The 15,970-nt window shown below is 43.9% G+C and overlaps 1 protein-coding gene across 1 annotated transcript in view; it reads left to right on the top strand.

Annotated features, from left to right (window-relative positions):
- Window positions 1–644: 644 nt before the first annotated feature.
- The window catches only part of LOC141273577 (hexokinase HKDC1-like), a 90,461-nt gene continuing 75,135 nt past the window's right edge, over window positions 645–15,970 (top strand). The window contains exon 1 of the mRNA XM_073685616.1: window positions 645–829. Within this exon, the coding sequence (XP_073541717.1) occupies window positions 767–829 (63 nt within the window). The 5' untranslated portion in view covers window positions 645–766. The remainder of the gene's footprint in view (window positions 830–15,970) is intronic.

Genomic DNA, 15,970 nt, shown 5'->3' with positions numbered 1-15,970 from the left:
TGAAAAAATAAAAAAAGCTGGATTGGTGCTTTAAACATTATCTAAATCATATGAAGGTTTAATGAGACCAACGGAACCAGTTATATATATTTTTCCACTGCGACTGCCTTATCTTCGTAATATCTTTCCATTTTCTTTCCGATTTAATAATACTGAATTCCACTGATCGCTCCCTATAAAAAGTGTGTTGGATATCAGGTGGAGGGGCAAAATTACCATCCCCTTTGCTCTCAGGTGAGCACTCACAATCAATTCTAACCATTTTGGTTGGCAATTGTTTGAGAAATTCCAAAAGTATTCTACTATTTTGCCAATGTGTTCTGTTTGCGCCATATTTAAGAAGAAGTGCTCAAAATGTTGCAAATACATCAAAATGTATGGTAGTGATCCTGTGAGCTCTACTGTGCTCAAAAGCTAGTATTGATGAACTATTAATGGTCCTCACAGTCAATTTTTGTATTTCTACAAGGTTAGATAGGATCATTATATCTCAAAAGACGCCTGAGCAATCACCCGCCATGCACTTGTGTGTTGTATGTTGGACCATAAGAATGTGTCTGTGCAAATGACTCATTCCTCGCAGCTTAATCAATATCTAGTCCCAGCAATAAACCCAGAAAAGAGCGTTAATGATTGAACCAGAGCAGTGAATCACTGCAGCCTTTGTCTTTACATTTTCTCAGTCTTCCGGAGAGAGTTGGATGTGGACCCTTCTTCTTTATGAACTGAGCTTCCTAGACTATCATTTTATACACTTTAATTGAAAATGTTTGCTGTACATTTAGTGTCATTTTGGTTCACAAAACTAAAAGAAGATCAGATAAAGAAGGTAAGTAGTGTTATTCCATTTTTACCTGTCACTTATCTATCAGATAATAGAATTACCATTGGGTGTATTTCTAGGGCGTTCAATGTCTCAAAAAATGTTTTTTGAAATACGTCATCCACGGATCTCCTAATTAGAGATGAGCGGTGTTCGACTAGAACTGTTCGCCAATCTCAAATTCGAGCTGTTTTGGGTGGTGTTCGAGTTGTTCGACGAACCCGAACGATTTGCAAAAAATTCGGCTGTTCGAGGTTATGTTCGATAACTGTTCGTGCACCAAAAGCGTGTCCTGCATGTCTGGCGCTATTTAGAGCACCAATCATGCAGGGATTGTCTGCCACTCACTGTAACATCACAGCCATGGTGGTTGTGGCATTACAGTGATTGCCCAAATCGATGGGAACAGTGCCAACAGTGAAACATGAAAAGCCGGCAATTCAGCAGCGGCATACACCGGTACCCGACAATTTAGAACCGAAAGAATAGAGCTTCACACATAGATTAGATAGATAGAAACATGTCAGTCACACATATAAGAAGCACAGTGACAGTGTTGCTTACTGTACTTGTCATTTAGTGTAAAGGATTTATCAAAAAAAATAATAGTGTTTTCATGCACCGTCTCTTTAAAAAAGCCGGCTGGCAATTCAGCATCTGTACCCGACAATTTAGAATAGAAGGAATAGAGAATCACACATAGATTAGATAGATAGAAACATGTCAGCCACATATATACGAAGTACAGTGACAGTGTTGCTTACTGTACTTGTCATTTAGTGTAAAGGATTTATTAAAAAATATAAGTGTTTTCATGCACCGTCTCTTTAAAAAAGCCGGCCGGCAATTCAGCATCTGTACCCGACAATTTATAACAGAAAGAATAGAGAATCACACATAGATTAGGTAGATAGAAACATGTCAGTCACATATATATGAAGTACTGTGACAGTGTTGCTTACTGTACTTGTCATTTACTGCAAAGGATTTATTAAAAAAAATAATAGTGTTTTCATGCACTGTCTCTTTAAAAAAGCCGGCCGGCAATTCAGCATCTGTACCCGACAATTTATAACAGACAGAATAGAGCTTCACACATAGATTAGATAGATAGAAACATGTCAGTCACATATATAATAAGTACAGTGACAGTGTTGGTTACTGTACTTGTCATTTAGTATTAAAATAAAGGATTTATTATTAAAAAAAATTGGCATGGGGTTCCCCCTAATTTTAGTCTCTAGCGGAGGTTAAGCAGACAGCTGGGGCAGATGTTTGAAGCCTGGGAAGGGGGTAATACCCACGGAGCTTCCCAGGCTACTAATATCAGCCCCCAGCTGAATACCTAGCCTTTACTAGCTATTAAAATGGAGGACCCCCCCCAAAAAAATGACGTGGGGTCCCCCCTAATTTAATAGCTAGCAAAGGCTAGGCAGACAGCTGGGGGCTGATATTAATAGCTCAGGAAGGGAGCCATGAATATTGGCCCCCTCCCAGGCTAGAAACACCAGCCGTCAGCCGCCCCAGAAATGGCGCATCCATAGGATGCGCCAATTCTGGCACTTAGCCTCGCTCTTCCACGCTGCCCTGATGCGGTGGCAGGGGGTAATAGGGTTGGGGTTGATGTCAGCTTATAATGCCAGCTGACATCAAGCCCAGGTTAGTAATGGAGAGGCGTCTATAAGACACCCCCATTACTAACCCCATAGTCAAAGTTAAAAGAAAACACAAACACCCAGAATAAAGTCCTTTAATTGAAATAAAGACACATTCCTTTATTGTTCTAAATTAAACCATACTTACCGTCACGCCCATTCCAGCTGAAGCCAACGATCTCCTGCAATAAAAGAAAAATAATAAAGCAACCTCATCCTTACCTTTCCATGGTTCCCACGACAGCTTCAGCTCTGCTACATCGAGATAACAGGCTGGACCGCAGCAGAACGCTGCCATCCAGCCTGTCATCCCGCAGACACTGAGAAGCGCAGGCATGCTTGCGCTCTGCAGTGTCTGGCTGTGACGGCATAAAGATGAGACGAGTTCATGTCCAATGAACTCGGCGCACCTCATGCACGTCACTGACAGCGTGGGAGAATTCTCCTGCACTCAGCACTTCAGCGTGAGAATTCTCCCACGCTGTCAGTGACGTGCATGAGGTCAGCTGAGTTCATTGGACATGAATGAGCTCACCTCATGCACGTCACTGACAGCGTGGGAGAATTCTCACGCTGTAGCGCTGAGTGCAGGAGAATTTTCCCACGCTGTCAGTGACGTGCATGAGGTGAGCTGAGATCATTGGACATGAATGAGCTCACCTCATGCACGTCACTGACAGCGTGGGAAAATTCTCCTGCAGTCAGCGCTTCAGCGTGAGAATTTTCCCACGCTGTCAGTGACGTGCATGAGGTGAGCTCATTCATGTCCAATGAACTCAGCTGACCTCATGTACGTCACTGACAGCGTGGGAGAATTTTCACGCTGAAGTGCTGAGTGCAGGAGAATTCTCCCACGCTGTCAGTGACGTGCATGAGGTGAGCTGAGTTCATTGGACATGAGCTTGTCTCATCTTTATGCCGTCACAGCGAGACACTGAGGAGCGCAAGCATGCCTGCGCTTCTCAGTGTCCGCGGGATGACAGGCTGGATGGCAGCGTTCTGCTGCGGTCCAGCCTGTCATCTCGATGTAGCAGAGCTGAAGCTGTCGTGGGAACCATGGAAAGGTAAGGATGAGGTTGCTTAATTATTTTACTTTTATTGCAGAAGACATTGGCTTCAGCTGGAATGGGCGTGACGGTAAGTATGGTTTAATTTAGAACAATAAAGAATTGTGTGTTTATTTCAATTAAAGGACTTTATTCTGGGTGTTGTGTTTTTTTAAATACTTTACTAGAAATTCATGGTGGTCATGTCTAATATTGGCGTGACCCCATGAATTTCGGGCTTAGGGCCAGCTGATAATGCCAAGCTGGCCTTAACCCCTTTATTACCCAGTGAGCCACCGCACCAGGGCCCTGGATGAGTTGGGTACAGCGCCAGAAGATGGCGCTTCTATGAACGTGCCATTTTCTGGGGCGGCTGCGGACTGCAATTTGCAGCGGGTGGGGCCCAGAAAGCTTGGGCCTCCCTGCGCTGCGGATTCCAGCTCCCAGCTGCCTAGTTGTACCTGGCTGGGCACAAAAATAGGGCGAAGCCCCACGCATTTTTTTTTTAAATTATGTCATGAAATTCATGGAATAATTAAGAAAAAAAGGGCTTCCCTATATTGTTGTGTCCAACCAGGTACAAATAGGCAGCTGGTGGTTGGGGGCAGCCCGTCCCTGCCTGCTGTACCTGGCTGGACACAAATATAGTGCGAAGCCCCAAGTCAATTTTTTTTTAATTATTTCATGAAATAATTTTTTAAAAAAGGGCTTCCCTATATTGTTGTGTCTGGCCAGGTACAAATAGGCAGCTGGTGGTTGGGGGCAGCCCGTTCCTGCCTGCTGTACCTGACTGGACACAAATATAGTGCGAAGCCCCACGTCAATTTTTTTTAAATTATTTCAGGAAATTCATGAAATAATGGAAAAAAAAATTGATGTGGGGCTTCGCCCTATATTTGTGTCCAGTCAGGTACAGCAGGCAGGAACGGGCTGCTCCCAACCACCAGCTGCCTATTTGTACCTAGCCGGACACAACAATATAGGGAAGCCCTTTTTTTTCTTAATTATTCCATGAATTTCATGAATTTAAAAAAAAAATACGTGGAGCTTCGCCCTATTTTTGTGTCCAGCCAGGTACAACTAGGCAGCTGGGGGCTGGAATCTGCAGCGCAGGGAGGCCCAAGCTTTCTGGGCCCACCCGCTGCAAATTGCAGTCCGCAGCCGCCCCGGAAAATGGCGCGTTCATAGAAGCGCCATCTTCTGGCGCTATACCCAACTCATCCAGGGCCCTGGTGCGGTGGCTCACTGGGTAATAAAGGGGTTAAGGCCAGCTTGGCATTATCAGCTGGCCCTAAGCCCGAAATTCATGGGGTCACGCCAATATTAGACATGACCACCATGAATTTCTAGTAAAGTATTTAAAAAAAACACAAACACCCAGAAAAAAGTCCTTTAATTGAAATAAACACACAATTCTTTATTGTTCTAAATTAAACCATACTTACCGTCACGCCCATTCCAGCTGAAGCCAATGTCTTCTGCAATAAAAGTAAAATAATTAAGCAACCTCATCCTTACCTTTCCATGGTTCCCACGACAGCTTCAGCTCTGCTACATCGAGATGACAGGCTGGACCGCAGCAGTACGCTGCCATCCAGCCTGTCATCCCGCAGACACTGAGAAGCGCAGGCTTGCTTGCGCTACTCAGTGTCTGGCTGTGACGGCATCCAGATGAGCCGAGGTCATGTCCAATGAACTCGGCTCACCTCATGCACGTCACTGACAGCGTGGGAAAATTCTCACGCTGAAGCGCTGAGTGCAGGAGAATTTTCCCACGCTGTCAGTGACGTACATGAGGTGAGCCGAGTTCATTGTCGGCTCATCTGGATGCCGTCACAGTCAGACACTGAGGAGCACAAGCATGCCTGCGCTTCTCAGTGTCTGCGGGATGACAGGCTGGATGGCAGCGTTCTGCTGCGGTCCAGCCTGTCATCTCGATGTAGCAGAGCTGAAGCTGTCTGGGAACCATGGAAAGGTAAGGATGAGGTTGCTTTATTATTTTTCTTTTATTGCAGGAGGTCGTTGGCTTCAGCTGGAATGGGCGTGATGGTAAGTATAGTTTAATTTAGAACAATAAAGGAATGTGTCTTTATTTCAATTAAAGGACTTTATTCTGGGTGTTTGTGTTTTCTTTTAACTTTGACTATGGGGTTAGTAATGGGGGTGTCTTATAGACGCCTCTCCATTACTAACCTGGGCTTGATGTCAGCTGGCATTATAAGCTGACATCAACCCCAACCCTATTACCCCCTGCCACCGCACCAGGGCAGCGTGGAAGAGCGAGGCTAAGTGCCAGAATTGGCGCATCCTATGGATGCGCCATTTCTGGGGCGGCTGACGGCTGGTGTTTCTAGCCTGGGAGGGGGCCAATATTCATGGCTCCCTTCCTGGGCTATTAATATCAGCCCCCAGCTGTCTGCCTAGCCTTTGCTAGCTATTAAATTAGGGGGGACCCCACGTCATTTTTTGGGGGGGGGTCCTCCATTTTAATAGCTAGTAAAGGCTAGGTATTCAGCTGGGGGCTGATATTAGTAGCCTGGGAAGCTCCGTGGGTATTACCCCCTTCCCAGGCTTCAAACATCTGCCCCAGCTGTCTGCTTAACCTCCGCTAGAGACTAAAATTACGGGGAACCCCACGCCAATTTTTTTTAATAATAAATCCTTTATTTTAATACTAAATGACAAGTACAGTAACCAACACTGTCACTGTACTTATTATATATGTGACTGACATGTTTCTATCTATCTAATCTATGTGTGAAGCTCTATTCTGTCTGTTATAAATTGTCGGGTACAGATGCTGAATTGCCGGCCGGCTTTTTTAAAGAGACGGTGCATGAAAACACTATTATTTGTTTTAATAAATCCTTTACACTAAATGACAAGTACAGTAACCAACACTGTCACTGTACTTCATATATATGTGACTGACATGTTTCTATCTATCTAATCTATGTGTGAAGCTCTATTCTGTCTGTTATAAATTGTCGGGTACCGCTGCTGAATTGCCGGCCGGCTTTTTTAAAGAGACGGTGCACGAAAACACTATTATATTTTTTAATAAATCCTTTACACTAAATGACAAGTACAGTAAGCAACACTGTCCCTGTACTTCATATATATGTGACTGACATGTTTCTATGTATCTAATCTATGTGTGATTCTCTATTCCTTCTATTCTAAATTGTCGGGTACAGATGCTGAATTGCCGGCCGGCTTTTTTAAAGAGACGGTGCATGAAAACACTATTATTTTTTTTGATAAATCCTTTACACTAAATGACTAGTACAGTAAGCAACACTGTCACTGTACTTCGTATATATGTGGCTGACATGTTTCTATGTATCTAATCTATGTGTGATTCTCTATTCCTTCTATTCTAAATTGTCGGGTACAGATGCTGAATTGCCGGCCGGCTTTTTTAAAGAGACGGTGCACGAAAACACTATTATATTTTTTAATAAATCCTTTACACTAAATGACAAGTACAGTAAGCAACACTTTCACTGTACTTCTTATATGTGTGACTGACATGTTTCTATCTATCTAATCTATGTGTGATGCTCTATTCCTTCATGTCTAAATTGTCGGGTACCGGTGTATGCCGCTGCTGAATTGCCGGCCGGCTTTTTTAAAGAAAGCGTCTTCTGAGCAGTTTGTCAGCTTTTGGACACCTTTGAAGGTGTTTTCTATGTGTTCCTATGTGTTTTTGTTTGCCTGCCATTGGTTTTAACGGTGTTCGACGGTGTTCTAAGGTGTTCGACGAACAGTTCCTCGAACATCCCGGTGTTCGACGAACCGAACCGAACCCGAACACTACGGGGGTGGCTCAACACTACTCCTAATCTTTTTGGGTAGGTTTGGGGGTGGATATGAATTATTTATTTTTTGGCTAGTTTCACATTTATACAGTGCTCTCTAATGAGCACTATGTCAGGGTCATTATTGGACTCCTCAAAAAAGAGTATTCCCAAGAGCGGACAAATCATTGGTGCAACCTGTGCAGTAGCACAGGGGCCTAAGAGGTAAGGAGGCCACTTATACCTCCAATACAGGTGGAATTATTATTATTATTTATTATTATAGCGCCATTTATTCCATGGCGCTTTACATGTGAAAAAGGGGTATACATAGCAAAAACAATTACAACAATTTGAGCAAAAACAAGTCAGCGACTGGTACAAGAGGAGAGAGGACCCTGCCCGCGAGGGCTCACAATCTACAAGGGATGGGTGAGGATACAGTAGGTGAGGGTGGAATTGTGCATTATTAATGAGCTATTGGACTACAAAGGGCCCATGTATTGTTTTGCTGAGGGGTCCTCTTCTGTCTATGTCCACCAGTATACCAAAGGGAAACCTGACACAGCCATTCACATGAATGAAGCCGGTGGAGTCACTGTTGACACTGTCTTGCCACACTCCTAGCAGTATTCGTCTTTTTCAGTCATGGACAAAAATGTGGCAAACCAGACTCCACATCGTTTCCATAGGACAACGTGGGACGCGTTTTGTCACCAGTTTCTGTTCAGAATTTTTATACGACAGCTGACACCCTATGGTATCGGCCCTGGACAGATCGGGGCCAACCCCTTAAATACCGCTGTCAATTGCGACAGTGGTATCTAAGTCGTTAAAAGGGGGTTAAAAGACCTCCTATGGCAGGATCGACCCTCCGCAATCGTAATCGTGATTGTCGATCACTGCCTTGGTACCCTGAGGTCATCTGATGACCCCAGTGTATGGTGGTCTGTGAGATCCAGCTATAAGCTGGGTCTAACAGGCTGTGTCAGTGACTAACTGACAGGTCTCCGGCACTGCAGTACATGAGTATTGCAGTGTATGAGACGAATGATCAGAGTTAAAAATATATACATGTCTCACCGGGAAAAAGTGAAAACAAGTAAAATTTTGTGTAAAAAAAAAAAAAAAGAGCACAAAAGTCACGAAAACTGTTTCACTACTAAAAACACAGCATTTGTGCTAAACAAAAAGAAGTACACATATATGGTATTGCCGCTGCTGGAACGACCTGATCTATAAAACTGACATATTATTTATTCCATACAGTGAATATTGTAAAAAAAAAATGTCAAAAATATCGCTTTTTCATCATATTGACACACAAAAAATTCAATAAATTCAATTCAATAAAAAGCGATCAAAAATTCTGTCTAGTCTCCTGTTCCAGCTGGGTCCCATCATTTTAGGCGTCTTTTTAGTACACAAGTGTAGACTACCACAGTTCTGTGAACGCCTAAAAAGATTGACATCATGTCTGGGGTCTGAATTGCATTTTTGTGGGATTTACACGGAAACCCCAACCTAAGTGCTCAGCGTAGAACACAAGAATGTGATCCAGCCTTATTCTGGAAGCGATCAAATTATGTACCCAAAATGTTACCAATAAAAACCCTAATTTATCCCACACAAAACCAACCCCCATTCAGGTCCATCATCTCTTACTGGAAATATAGGGAGTTCCCACGTAACTGGTAGAACAAAGACTCTGGAAAAGCGACAGCTCCCACCACCACAAATAAAATCCAGTGAAATCCAGTGAAATCTGCACTCCCAAATCCAAATGCCCTCTCCTGAGCCACACTGTGCCTAAATTGCAGTAACCAGCCACATGTTTGGCATTTTTAAGAGGTAAAGCAGTTCCCTTACCATTTTTTAAAAAATGTTTTACCTCAAAGAAAGAATCAGCTGTGACCCCATGCTGTAATGTCTGTATGTCTGTATACTCCCTTTTGCTTCATCTCCTGCCCAGCTGGGGTATGGTCAGACCATGTTCCTGCACGCAAAAGTACACAAAAGTAAAATACAGCTTCCATACCAGTGTGTTCAAAAGAGGTGTTTGTTCCGCCATCCCAAAACACACAACGTTTCAACCCTGTGTGGGCCTTTGTCCGGTATCGTTGTTCCTGCATGGTCAGACACAGTCATTACACAGTACATACAGTGGGGAAAATAAGTATTTGATACATTGCCGATTTTGCAAGTTTTCCCACCTACAAAGAATGTAGAGGTCTGTAATTTTTATATTAGGTACACTTCAACTGTGAGAGACAGAATCTAAAAAAAAATCCAGAAAATCACATTATATGATTTTTACATAATTCATTTGCATTTTATTGCATGAAATAAGTATTTGATACAATAGAAAAACAGAACTTAATATTTGGTTCAGAAACCTTTGTTTGCAATTACAGAGGTCAGACTTTTCCTGTAGTTCTTGATCAAGTTTGCACAGAAGGCAGCAGGGTTTTTGGCCAACTCCTCTATACAGATCTTCTCCAGATCTTTCAGGTTTCGGGGCTGTCGCTGGGCAACATTGAGTTTCAGCTCCCTACAAAGATTTTCTATTGGGTTCAGGTCTGGAGACTGGCTAGGCCACTCCAGGACCTTGAAATGCTTCTTACGGAGCCACTCCTTAGTTGCCTGGGCTGTGTGTTTCAGGTCATTGTCATGCTGGAAGACCCAGCCCCGATCCATCTTTAATGCTCTTACTGAGGGAAGGAGGTGGTTGGCCAAAATCCCGCAATACATGACCCCATCCATCCTCCCTTCAATACGATGCAGTCGTCCTGTCACCTTTGCAGAAAAGCACCCCCAAAGTATGATGTTTCATTCACCATGCTTTACGATTGGGACGGTGTTCTTGGGGTTGTATTCATCCTTCTTCTTCCTCCAAACATGGCGAGTGGAGTTGATACCAAAAAGTTCTATTTTGGTTTCATCTGACCACATGAGCTTCTCTCAGGCTTCCTCTGGATCATCCAGATGGTCATTGGCAAACTTCAAACAGGCCTGGACATGTGCTGGCGTGAGCAGGGGGAAAGTGCGTGCCCTGCAGGATTTTAATTCATGACGGCATAGTGTGTTACTAACAGTATAGTTTGAGACTGTGGTCCCAGCTCTCTTCAGGTCATTAACCAGGTCCTCTCATGTAGTTCTGGGCTGATTCCTGACCTTTCTCAGAATCATCTTTACCCCATGAGGCGATATCTTACAGTGGTGGCCAAAAGTATTGGCACCCCTGCAATTCTGTCAGCTAATACTCAGTTTCTTCCTGAAAATGATTGCAATCACAAATTCTTTGGTATTATTATCTTCATTTAATTTGTCTTCAATGAAAAAACACAAAAAGAATTGTCCTAAAGCCAAATTGGATACAATTCCACACCAAACCTAAAAAAGGGGGTGGACAAAAGTATTGGCGCTGTTTGAAAAATCATGTGATGCTTCTCTAATTCGTGTAATTAACAGCAACTGTAACTTACCTGTGGCACCTAACCGGTGTTGGCAATAACTAAATCACACTTGCAGCCAGTTAACATGGATTAAAGTTGACTCAACCTCTGTCCTGTGTCCTTGTGTGTACCACATTGAGCATGGAGAAAAGAAAGAAGACCAAAGAACTGTCTGAGGACTTGAGAAACCAAATTGTGAGGAAGCATGAGCAATCTCAAAGCTACAAGTCCATCTCCAAAGACCTGAATGTTTCGATTCTTCCGTGCGCAGTGTCATCAAGAAGTTTAAAGCCCATGGCACTGTGGCTAACCTCCCTAGATGTGGATGGAAAAGAAAAATTGACGAGAGATTTCAACGCAAGATTGTGCAGATGGTGGATAAAGAACCTCGACTAACATCCAAACAAGTTCAAGCTGCCCTGCAGTCCGAGGGTACAACAGTGTCAACCCGTACTATCCGTCGGCGTCTGAATGAAAAGGGACTGTATGGTAGGATACCTAGGAAGACCCCACTTCTTACCCCGAGACATAAAAAAGCCAGGCTGGAGTTTGCCAAAACTTACCTGAAAAAGCCTAAAACGTTTTGGAAGAATGTTCTCTGGTCAGATGAGACAAAAGTAGAGCTTTTTGGGAAAAAGCATCAACATAGAGTGTACAGGAAAAAAAAAGAGGCATTCAAAGAAAAGAACACGGTCCCTACAGTCAAACATGGCGGAGGTTCCCTGATGTTTTGGGGTTGCTTTGCTGCCTCTGGCACTGGACTGCTTGACCGTGTGCATGGCATTATGAAGTCTGAAGACTACCAACAAATTTTGCAGCATAATGTAGGGCCCAGTGTGAGAAAGCTGGGTCTCCCTAAGAGGACATGGGTCTTCCAGCAGGACAATGACCCAAAACACACTTCCAAAAGCACTATAAAATGGTTTGCGAGAAAGCACTGGAGACTTCTAAGGTGGCCAGCAATGAGTCCAGACCTGAATCCCATAGAACACCTGTGGAGAGATCTCAAAATGGCAGTTTGGAGAAGGCACCCTTCAAATATTAGGGACCTGGAGCAGTTTGCCAAAGAAGAATGGTCTACAATTCCAGCAGAGCATTGTAAGAAACTCATTGATGGTTACCGGAAACGGTTGTTTGCAGTTATTTTGGCTAAAGGTTGTGCAACCAAGTATTAGGCTGAGGGTGCCAATACTTTTGTCCGGCCCATTTTTGGAGTTTTGTGTGAAATGATCAATGATTTGATTTTTGCTTCATTCTCTTTTGTGTTTTTTTCCTTGCAAGCAAATTAAATGAAGATAATACCAAAGAATTTGTGATTGCAATCATTTTCAGGAAGAAACTGAGTATTATCTGACAGAATTGCTGGGGTGCCAATACTTTTGGCCACCACTGTACAAGGAGCCCCAGACCGAGGAAGATTGACAGTCATCTTGTGTTTCTTCCATTTTCTAATAATTGTGCCAACAGTTGTTGCCTTCTCAACAAGCTTCTTGCCAATTGTCCTGTAGCCCATCCCAGCCTTGTGCCGGTCTACAATTGTGTCCCTGGTGTCCTTAGACAGCTCTTTGTTCTTGGCCATGGTGGAGAGGTTGGAGTGTGATTGAGTATGTGGACAGGTGTCTTTTATACAGGTAATGAGTTCAAAGAGGTGCAATTAATACAGGTAATGAGTGCAAAGTAGAAGGGCTTATTAAAGCAAACTAACAGGTGTGTGAGAGCCAGAATTCTTGCTGACTGGTAGGTGATCAAATACTTATTTCATGCAATAAAATGCAAATTAATTATTTAAAAATCATACAATGTGATTTTTTGGGGTTTTATTTCTCTGTTTCTGACAGTTGAAGTCTACCTTCATTTTACAGACCTCTCCATTTTTAGTAGGTGGGAAAACTTGCAAAATCGGCAGTGTATTATTATTATTTACTATTATTATAGCGCCATTTATTCCATGGCGCTTTACATGTGAAAAAGTGAGTATACATAGCAAAAATACTTACAATAATCTTGTCAAAACGACAAAACGAGTCAGCGACTGGTACAGGAGGAGAGAGGACCCTGCCCGTAGGGCTCACAGTCTACAGGGGATGGGTGAGGATACAGTAGGTGAGGGTAGAGCTGGTCGTGCAGTGGTATGGTGGAGCGATGGTTGCTGCAGGTAGTAGGCTTGTCGGAAGAGGTGGGTCTTCGGGTTCCTTTTGAAGGTTTGCATGGTAGGCGAGAGTCTGATATGTTGGGGTAGAGAGTTGCAGAGTAGGGGGGATGCACGGGAGAAATCTTGTATGTGATTGTGGGAAGAGGAGACAAGAGGGGAGTAGAGAAGGAGATCTTGTGATGATCGGAGGTTGCGTGCAGGTAAGTACCAGGAGACTAGGTCACAGATGTATGAGGGAGACATGTTGTGGATGGCTTTGTATGCCAGGGTTAGGGTCTTGAACTTGAGTCTCTGGGCAATGGAGAGCCATTGAAGGGATTGACAGAGGTGAGAGCCCAGGAATAGCGGGGGGACAGGTGGATTAGTCGGGCAGCAGAGTTTAGGATAGATTGGAGGAACGCAAGAGTGTTAGTGGGGAGGCCACAGAGCAGGAAGTTGCAGTAGTCGAGGCGCGAGATGATGAGGGCATGCACTCGTGTTTTTGCAGAGTCGTTGCTGAAGAATGTGCGGATCCAGGAGATATTTTTGAGTTTGAGTTCGATTTGGCAGGAAGTGAAAAAGGTTTGGATATGTGGTTTGAAGGAGAGGTGTCACGGGTGTGTCAGAGGTGACAGACAGTTGTCCTGCAGTGGTTTGCAGGAGATCTCCACATTTGGCAATGCAGACAGCTGCCTAGATAGGAATCTATCTTTAGGACCTAGCGACTACCTCCCTCTGGCCTGGGTGTATATATACCTGATCTCTCCAGGTGGGCGTCGTCGGTTATACTCATTTCTACTTGGAACTTGGCAGAATCAGCATCTCGTCCTCTCTGGAGTCTTGAGACTGCGTACCCTGTTGGAGTTTCTTCTAATGATAAGTTGTTATTCCCCTGTGTTGTCTTCCCCTTTTGTCTTTAGGGTACTAGCGGAGGTTGACTAGTGCTCATCTCCTTCCACCCCCAGCTATAACCTTACGCCAGGGATAGTAGGGCGAGGCAGGTGATGGGCGACAGCTGCGAAGGCTGTATAGGGACGTTAGGGGGAGACAGGGTGATGCTAGTCCAGATTAGGAGGTCACCTCTTCCCCCTTTACCTAGTGTCTGGGCTCCCTTTCCCCTCTGTGTTGCACTCACACCTGCTGTGACTCTCTGTGTTGCACTCACACCTGGCGTGACATTAGGTCAGAGTCCAGGGTTATTCCGAGGCAGCGAGCTTGTGGGACTGGAGAGAGTGGGCAGCCATTAACTTTGATGGATCGGTCAGATGGGGGGATTGAGTGAGGTTGGGGAAAGATGATGAATTCAGTTTTATTCATATTAAGTTTTAGAAATCTAGCAGAGAAGAAGGATGAAATAGCGGACAGACATTGTGGGATTCTGGTTAGTAAGGAGTTGATATCGGGTCCAGAGAGGTAGATCTGTGTGTCATCAGCATAGAGGTGATACTGAAAGCCGTGAGACTCTATGAGCTGTCCAAGACTGAAGGTATAGATGGAGAAGAACAGGGGCCCTTGAACTGAACCTTGGAGGACCCTGACAGATAGGGGGCGAGATGAGGAGGTGGTGTGTGAGAGGGAGACCCTGAATGTCTGGTCTGTTAGGTATGAAGAGATCCAAGATCTCTTACTTATTTTCCCCACTGTATCTGGAGCACATTTATAATATTATCTCAGCAAAGGAAAAAAAAAATTAAACACATCTAATTGTGGAAATTATTATTATTCCAATATCTATTGATTAAAATCAACTTTGTTTGTGGGAAAGCCCTTTAAGCAGTGAAGTTTCCAATATGAGGTCAACAGGTGTTTTTTTACGATCTTGCACCTCATGGGCTCGGCTAATGGAGCCCACAATCTATTCAAATGTAATGTGCGTTATAAAAACCAAGTAGCGGTCCTTGTCATCCGATCCCTGCCATATGCTCAAACAGTAGTGTACAGTCATGGCCAAAAGTTTTGAGAATGACACCCAAATTATATTTTCACATGATCTGCTGGCCTCTGGTTTTTATTAGTGTTTGTCTGATGTTTATATCACATACAGAAATATAATTGCAATCATATTATGAGTACCAATAGGTTATATTGACAGTTAGAATGAGTTAATGCAGCAAGTTAATATTTGCAGTGTTGCCCCTTCTTCTTCAAGACCTCTGTAATTCTCCCTGGCATGCTCTCAATCAACTTTTGTACCAAATCCTGACTGATAGCAGTCTATTCTTGCATAATCAATGCTTGCATTTTGCCAGAATTTGTTGTTTTTTGTTTGTCCACCCGTCTCTTGATGATTGACCACAAGTTCTCAATGGGATTAAGATCTGGGGAGTTTCCAAGCCATGGACCCAAAATCTCTATGTTTTGTTCCATGAGCCATTTAGTTATCACCTTTGCTTTATGGCAAGGTGCTCCATCATGCTGGAAAAGGCATTGTTGGGTGCCAAACTGCTCTTGGACGGTTGGGAGAAGTTGCTCTTGGAGGACATTCTGGCACCATTCTTTATTCATGGCTGTGTTTTTAGGCAAGACTGTGAGTGAGCCGATTCCCTTGGCTGAGAAGCAACCCCACACATGAATGGTTTCAGGATGCTTTACTGTTGGCATGAGACAAGACTGGTGGTAGCGCTCACCTCTTCTTCTCTGAATAAGCTGTTTTCCAGATGTCCCAAACAATCGAAAAGGGGATTCATCAGAGAAAATGACTTTGCCCCAGTCCTCAGCAGTCCACTCCCTTTACCTTTTGCAGAATATCAGTCGGTCCCTGATGTTTTTTCTGGAGAGAAGTGGCTTCTTTGCTGCTCTCCATGAAACCAGCCCTTACTCAAAGAGTCTCCGCCTCACAGTGCGTGCAGAAGCACTCACACCAGCCTGCTGCCATTCCTGAGCAAGCTCGGCACTGCTGGTAGTCCGATCCCGCAGCTGAAATAGTTTTAAGATACGGTCCTGGCGCTTGCTGGTCTTTCTTGGGCGCCCTGGAGCCTTTTTGACAACAATGGAAGCTCTCTCCTTGAAGTTCTTGATGATGCGATAGATTGTTGACTGAGGTGCAATCTTTGTAGCTGC

Source organism: Phyllobates terribilis, unplaced genomic scaffold (genome assembly GCF_046119375.1).
Source record: "Phyllobates terribilis strain yellow unplaced genomic scaffold, ASM4611937v1 Scaffold_5__5_contigs__length_657084704, whole genome shotgun sequence".
Taxonomy (NCBI): domain Eukaryota; kingdom Metazoa; phylum Chordata; class Amphibia; order Anura; family Dendrobatidae; genus Phyllobates; species Phyllobates terribilis.
This window is presented reverse-complemented; position numbering and strand designations above follow the sequence as displayed.